General features: G+C 44.1%; 1 protein-coding gene across 1 annotated transcript; it reads left to right on the top strand.

Annotated features, from left to right (window-relative positions):
- The first annotated feature begins 808 nt into the window (after positions 1-808).
- LOC150007640 (uncharacterized) lies at positions 809-2,074 on the top strand. The gene is made up of 2 exons (XM_090280827.1): positions 809-976; positions 1,205-2,074. The coding sequence occupies exons 1-2, from the start codon at positions 809-811 to the stop codon at positions 2,072-2,074; spliced, it is 1,038 nt and encodes a 345-aa protein (XP_090136953.1).
- The last annotated feature ends 5,811 nt before the right edge of the window (positions 2,075-7,885 follow it).

Genomic DNA, 7,885 nt, shown 5'->3' with positions numbered 1-7,885 from the left:
CAATTCTTTCTAGTGTTGTTTCCAGGGATTGTTCTAACAGACCTCTAATTAAGTGGACCAAATCTCTCCACGGACCTGAGGTTGACTTAACTTTGCACTCTAAGACTGTCATTTGAAAATAGACAAGCAGTCATAAGCAACAAGGCTGTGATTCCCCACCTAAGGGACTTTTCTGTGTGCTGTATTTTACTATGTAATTAGCAAAAGACCTAATAGCTCATAGCTCAACAGCAAAAAAAAAAAAAAAAAAAAAAAAAAAAAGGTTTATTTTTAGGAAACTCCAAAGAGAGAAACTTTATCGATGAGAAAGATAACAGTTTTCCAAGAATCTTTGGTTGGATGGGGATAAGATATAAAGGAAGAGACTAGAGTTGGGAGAGAAGCAGCAGCACAGTCTTAGATCAGGTGGGATCCTTTCAATCAGGCAAAAAGCACAGTAACGAACTAGCTCATCGAGTCCCCTTCCTTGCCCACTGCTTTACTGCTTTTGCTGGGAGCAAGGAGTAGGAGGGACATAGACTGAATTGGGAAGGCGAGTTTGGGATTTGGACATGGAAAAACGCTGAACCCTGATCTCCGCTTCCCAACTAGGCGGTGATCGCCCCCTGTGACTCTGCATGCACACAGCAGTCTGACAACCACCGCTGCCACCGCCCGACCCCTCACAGACCCAGCTCTCCAGCCTGGCAAGCTGGAGACACACACGACCTCCGTGGACACCTGCGTGCCCCCAAGCTCCAGGTCTAGGCCTCTTTCGCCCCCAAAAGACAGGTCTCAGCAACTCAGAGATTGAGTCCCTCTGACTTCTATGTCCCCGGGTTCTGCCACTCTGGTCATTTCCAAGGGTTCTCTAAGCAACGACCTTAATCCGCCCCTCCGGGGAGTCCTGCACACCTACCCACCTCCCTACCTAGCAACTGACCCGCGGCTCTGGGCGGGTCGCGCGGGTGGTCAGCCCCGGGACCTCTGTCTCCGGGTAAATCCTCTCCTTCCTTTTCTCTGCCTAAAGCCCTGCCCAACCCCCTGCAGCAAGCTGCTCTGGTGTGTGCGCCCATCTCTCCGCCGAAGACACCTGCGCTTCCTTTCCCACCCTTCCCCGCCCTTTTCGCTGCGGTTTCTCCCTGCCGTGGGGAGCTGGGGAGCGGCAGCTGGAAAAGGAGCTGGGAGAGGAGGGACAGGGCGAGGAGGAGTTGGGGCGGGGTAGGTGGGGAGAGAACCCAGAGGGTGTGGACTGGCAGCCACTCTGCAGCTGGTCGCCGGGGACCCGGTCCCTCCAGCGCGATCGAGTGATGGAGGGGAAGAGATTCGCTTAGACACACACACGCTCACACAGCTGGGCACGTCTCTAGGAGGCAGCTGCCGGCTGGGGAGCGCCAGGGGCCGGGCGGCTGCCGTGACAGCGCCAGCCGCTGGGAGCTGGGAGCCCGCACAGCTTGGCACCGGTGGCTCCAAGACCCAAGATGGGAAGAACCCTGCCACACTGACTGTTGCTCTCTTGGGCGGATCGGGAAGGAGCAGGCTGCCCACAGAGCTGTCACCGAGGTCGCCGGAGGCTCTGCCCTCAGCGCTCCGAGTCCGGGATCGCGCTGGTGCCCGCGCGGGGCGAGGAGGATGCGCCCTTCCTCCCGCAGAGTGGCTGCGGGCTCCGGCACTGCGCGGACTCGGGCTCCGGCGGCCGTTCGTGCCGTGCCCGCGCTGCGGGAGCGCGCCCTGCCGCACCTGGCTCCAGTCTCCCGGGGAAGTGCAGGAAACGCTCCCTAAACTCCACTACGTACTTCTCGTCCGATTCCTCCTCCAGCCGGCTCCCCACCCGGGACCTCGCAGCCGCAGCCCCCGTAGGCTCCTGCGTGTCGGGCCCGCCCGCCTCTTACTCTCACGCGCGCACGCACATCCCGGCTCGCTGGCTCGGGTTCACGCCGACTCTCCCTCCACCGCGCCCCAACCCGGGAATCCGAAACTACTGGACCAACTGCCGCTGGGACTGCAGGAGCCGCCCAGTGGCCTGGTGGGACCCGCCGCCGGCCCCCGCGCTCTGGGCTCCCGCCTGCGCCGCCGCCGCCGGGGACTATGGTGAGCAGGGCGCGCTGCCTGCCTTGCGCGGGGAAGGGTCTCGAGAAGAGCGGGCTGAAACCTCTTAGATTTGGGGGGGAAATCGACCAGGGGTGACATCCATACGATGCCAGCCAAAGCAATTTTGTGAGGCGCGGTGCCGCTGGGCACTGCCTGGGGAAGACTTTTGAGACATTTGCTGGGGCTCTGAGTTAAACTATTGTGAGATGGAAAACTGCGGGGTGATTCCTGGGGTGAACTTAGAGACATCGGTGTCAGTCAGTCAGTCTGTGTCTCGCCCTGCGGTGGGAGAAGCGCTCTGGGCTCTCTTTGAGACAGAGAGGCAACATGCGTTTAATTGAGCTCGGCATAGCTGGGGGGCTCGCGCTGGGTCACTTCCCGAGGTAGCTGTGGGCTGTCGTTTGCAGGGCAAGACGCCCTGGGGTGAAGTGGAGGCCTGTGAGGCCCGAGCAGAGGGCAGGCAGAGGGCCGGCAAAGGCTTAATGAACTTGAGGATGGGGTATATTCTCCTCCCCAGCCGGCCCCCACCCCTTGCAGACCCAGTCCCCGCCCCTTGTAGCCCCAATTCACGCATCCCATCCCACCCACCACAGACAGACAAACACACACACGCACACACACACACACAAGTTGGATGCCCTCGAGGGGTGGTCATAGTATTACTAAGAGATGCACGAGGTCGCTTTGGCTACAGACTGGAGCGCCGAGACTCCAGCTTCTGGGACTTGGACGACAGCCTTGGTTTAGGGAAGTAAGAAAGGAGCGCCCGGCCTCCTGTGGATGCCTGTACCTGGTGGTTCCAGGTGCACAGCGAGCAAACCTCTGCCAAAACTGCAGTCACTTCCCCTTGGTGGTCTCCGATCTCTGGCTTCCGCCCTTTGAGTGCTTCAGGGCACCCACCCAAGAGAGCTGCTGCTCAGACCCCTGGTCTCCCCAGACCTGGCCCGGTAGGTGGGTCTCCCTCCCTCTCTCCCTACCTCCCTCTCACCCTCTACCCAATACCAGCTTATTCAAGGAAAACATTGATCCCTTAAGGAGAGGTTTAATATTTGCAAAGTGCTTTAGATCATATTACTTCGTGGGCACATTTAATTGCACTGTAACTCTTCTCTGATTTATGAAAACTTAGTCTGATAAATAGCATGCAGGGTCCGGTTGGTGAGGGAGTGGGAGTGGTGGGCGTCCTTTCTGTAATGGTGCTCCTTCCTAAACTGATTTGCTAGAAGTGATATAAAGCTGGTGCTTCTGAAAGATTTTGCTCAGTAGTTTTTACATACTCCGGGGTTTTTGACAAATGTTTCTGCATTACAGTCCATTTCAAATATATTCACATTCTATGCCAAGAAAACAAAATTGAAAAGAAGATAAAGGGTTTGCAAATTTGGATATCAAAACTATTTTTTTAATGTTTGTATAGGTATCAATTATTTCGCATGTAGCAGATTTTAAGGGACCTTGGTAGTTTCTCCTAAGTGAAGCTCTTAAAAGGAGAAATGAAAACAATACTACTTTCCTTCCTCGCTGTCCTTACTTAAAGTGACTGAATGAGCACCAGGGTAGGCTTCTTTCCTCTAGGAATGTGAAGTCACTCACCAGTGAATTGATGGAGACACACAAAGATGTCACAAGAAACACAGTGCTGGGAAGGAAACTTGCTTAAATTTAAGTGCCTCCAATGCAGAGAGTTTTAACAGTGAAGAAATGAAAACTGCTCTGTCCCCTTCCAGATTACTCTCTACCGTTTTAAAATAGTCTTTTTTTGATAATAAAATATATAGACACATCATCAGTAATGTAAAATAATATATCCAATTAGATGCCTAAAGAAGATTATCTGGGAAATTACAGAGTTTCGCAGAAGTATTGGGATCATGGTTTCTAGGTTAAGCCAGACCTCAAGCTAAGATTTTAATATTGGAAGTTGCCTCCTTTGACATCTTTGTGAGAAGATGCTGCTACAGTGTGCTGATTATGCTTGCAACGTTGTCCTTACCATTTTGCAGGCATTCACAGATGTTTTTGAATGAATAACCTTCTTACTCACTGAATTTTCACTCATTCAAAAAGTATTTATTGAGCACATGAGCACACACAATATGCAAAGCTGAGCTCATCTTATTTTAAACAAGAAAGGATGCTCGGTAGCAGCAGGATGCTTACTCCTACAGTGTAAGGACTACAAAACGGTGGCTGGCTTAGTGAAGCAGCATCTTGCCCAAAGTAGGTGGTCAACAAAGAGTGATTGATTTAAAAATCATACGAGATGTTAACCAGCCAACGTTGCTTTCCCCATAAATCCTACCATTATTCTTAACCCACTACATCATTTAGATAAGACTTAACTTCAGAGAATTAACATTGACTTTAATCTCTTGCTCTTAGTCTGAATACTTTGGAGAACTATAACTGTGCATTACTTTAACTTTCTGTCCATGATTTCTATGGAACAGTGCCAGATTTGCACTAGTATTCATTTGAGGAAATGCAAATGTCTCTGTTGTATTACAAAAGGAAACTCAAATTCACAGAAAACAACAAATATTTTGCTCCTTTCTTTTCTCATCTCTTTACAATCTCAGAAACAGTAACATCTTTTAACAATACAATTATACTATCCTAATTAGCAAGACTTTCTAGAAGAAAGGAACTATCTTAGGGAAATTGTAGTTCAAAAGAATTTTCCTTGACTCTTTTGGCATGTTTAGCAGGATGGTCTTTTATTTTAGAGACTTTTATTCACGAATGAAATAACTCTCAAGGTAGCTTCCTAGTTAAGGGAACTGGCAGAAAAGGGAATACTTGCTGAAAACTCTGAGACTAGAGTATGAATAGTAGTAATACGTTTGTGCAGTTGAAATTATGTGAATACTATCATATTTTATTGGTCTTTATATGCATATGTTTTTGGACTTTTTTAAACACTTCAAATATTTTAATATTCTGAAGTTATTGCAATTACATTAGGAGTTATTGTTTGGTAATGGAATTATAATTTGTTTTGCTTTAAAAAAAAGGTAAAACTTTCAAAAGAGAATAAATCAAGTTAAGGGAATAATTACTTAAACCACAAATTTATTTTCATTTAAGTCCTGTCTTTTTTTCCCAAGTGGAAGAGAAACCTCAAAACCAAAATAAATAGTTAAAATTTTATTATTACCTAAACTGTTACATTTTAATTTTTCTGTGAATTTAATATGAATTTTTAAAACCAGCAGAAGTATAACACATTTTCCTAGAATCCAATTTAATTGTTAAAAATTTTTGATCACTCTAGAATCAGTATTTATTTCTGAGTCATGATGTTATACTAACCTTTACAGCAGAAGTACAATTAAAGCAAGATATTAATAATTACATATAAAAATCACCGATGTAAGTCAAAAACATTTCAGAGCAGCTAACAGTTATCAAAAGTAGAAACAAAAGATATCTGAAGATCCACATAACATTTAGTCAGGATAAACATCTCTAAATTTCATATGCAAATTCCATTATCATGTCTTAATTAACATTTAGTGAAACAGATTATTTTCCATCTTCTTGAAAATTTTTATGCAAAAAAAACTATGTCAGTACTAAGAAATAGTTGACAAATTGGTTTGACTTTAGGTCACTTTACCTACATTGTGCCTGGTAAGCAGTTCTGTTTTATATGTATACATGTATGCTTGTACATATGGAAGATATATATATATTTTTCTAGTAACTTTGAACAACAGGAAGAGAATCTCCTTTGCAGCATATATGGTTTGTGAAGTTAGCACCATCTTGAGAATAGTACTTACAAATAAATACTCAACTAGTTTGAGATTTCTCTCACATGCGGGATAGAAAACTGAAACTCATGGACACAAGCAACAGTGTGGTAGTTACCAAAGGGAAGGGAGTGGGTCCAACACATGCTGACAGAGATGGGTTGACTTTGATTGGTGGGCAACAGTGCAGTTTGCAGATCTTGTATCATAGCATCATACATCTGAAGCCTATGTGATTCTATTAACCATTATCATCCCAATAAATTTAATTAAAGTTTTTTTTTAATTGAGACTAAACTTTTTTGCAGAGCTTATTTAAGAAACACTTCTGACACTTCTTAGTGTATGCCTGATACTGTCTAAAGACTTACACTAATATTAACTAACTAAATTCTGGTAGCCACCCTGCTCATTTCCATTTCACAGAGAGCAGATAAGTAGTCAGTATTATTATCCCCATTTACATGAGGAAACTGAGGCTCTGTGAGCCTAAGTAAATAGCTCATGCTCCACAGCTAATAAGTGACAGAACTTGCATTTGAGCTCAAGTAGTCCACTATGCTATGCCACTGCTTTTGAACAGATATATACTTTTTTTATTTTTACAGATTTTTATTAATTAATTTATTTATTTATTTATTTATTTTTAGAGATTGATGTGAGAGAGAAAAGCATCAATCAGAGAGAAACCATCAATGGGTTGCCTCTCACATGCCCCCAACTGGGGACCTGGCCCACAACTCGGGCATGTGCCCAGATTAGGAACTGAACCAGCAACATTTCAGTTTGCAGGGTGGTACTCAATCCATTGAGCCACACCAGCCAGGGGGCTGAACAGACATATTTTAAGTTTACTTAAATAAGGGTCCAAGTGTGGAGAAAGTTAAGTTGTAAAGCAAATACATTCTAGTAACTGAGGTTTGTGATGGTTTTTAACTTAGAGTGAATTCTTATGGAATTCATAAGGAAGGCAATTGTCATGAAACACTGACAACCTGAGCCAGAGTGATACTAGAACAGTGCTTTAACTTAATGTAGTTTTTAATGGACTCAATAATTTTCTTAGGTTCAGTTACTTTTAAATTAGGTAACATAAGAACTGATGCCATATTTAAGTAGTTTTAATAGCTCAAAGGATCTGATACTGAATGTTTTATGCTTCCCATAATATCCTTATAATATGAACTTATTGCACAGAGGTCCATGTTACATGTTACTCTTTTGATCTGTGCCAAAGAAATCAGCAGAGTTATATCAAGGTGTAAAACGAGACCAATTGCTCTGACCCATGTGGCATACCATAGGCATCCAGTTAATGTTTACAGCATGCACTGAAGGGAGGTATTCTAGAAGCTGCTGGTCTAGAGATAAAGAAACTTTAAATGTCTTTATAATTGCACAGTTTTAGATTGTCGTTTAATATTGAATAGAATTTTTCCTTTTTCATGAGGATTTTAGGACATTACTATTTATGAAACCCTGTGGAGTAATAATCTTTATGAGACTGAGGGGACTGAGATAGAAAGAAGAGGAGGGTGAAATAATAAACTTATTAAAGTGTTTAAGTTTAGAAGTCAACAAAAGGAAAACTGCCTATAACAGCACCTTTTATTTAAAAATGGCACATAACACATAATTAACATTAAATATCAGAATCTTTACACTGTTAATGAGGTAGTACAACTGGGCTATCATAAATATTAATAATCTACTATTTGAGTATAGCTTGGGGAACTATTTCAGAACATATTAAAGTGTTACTGTAGTGCTCTTTGCCATAGCTAACTAACTCAAGTCAATGAAAAAAATCACAATAACTTTTAAGGTGCCTCAACATACGTAAGATCTATCTATCTATTTATGAGAACTGGCTGTACTCCATTATAAAGCTCCATGTTCTGTGGATTCTCCTACTGTTAGGGGAAACACAGGAAGAGAAGAAATACATGTTTCAGACTTAGGCTTGATTCAAGTGTTACTGGGTTTAAAGGCCTGTGTCAAGCACAGAAATTGAGCAGAGACATCTGAGAGAGCTACTTCACAATTTTTGCTTGCAAGGC

The sequence above is a fragment of the Furipterus horrens genome, unplaced genomic scaffold (genome assembly GCF_987537825.1).
Source record: "Furipterus horrens unplaced genomic scaffold, mFurHor1.1.pri manual_scaffold_6, whole genome shotgun sequence".
Taxonomy (NCBI): Eukaryota; Metazoa; Chordata; class Mammalia; order Chiroptera; family Furipteridae; genus Furipterus; species Furipterus horrens.
Note: the sequence above shows the minus strand (reverse complement) of the source record. Positions and strands in the feature narration are given on the sequence as shown.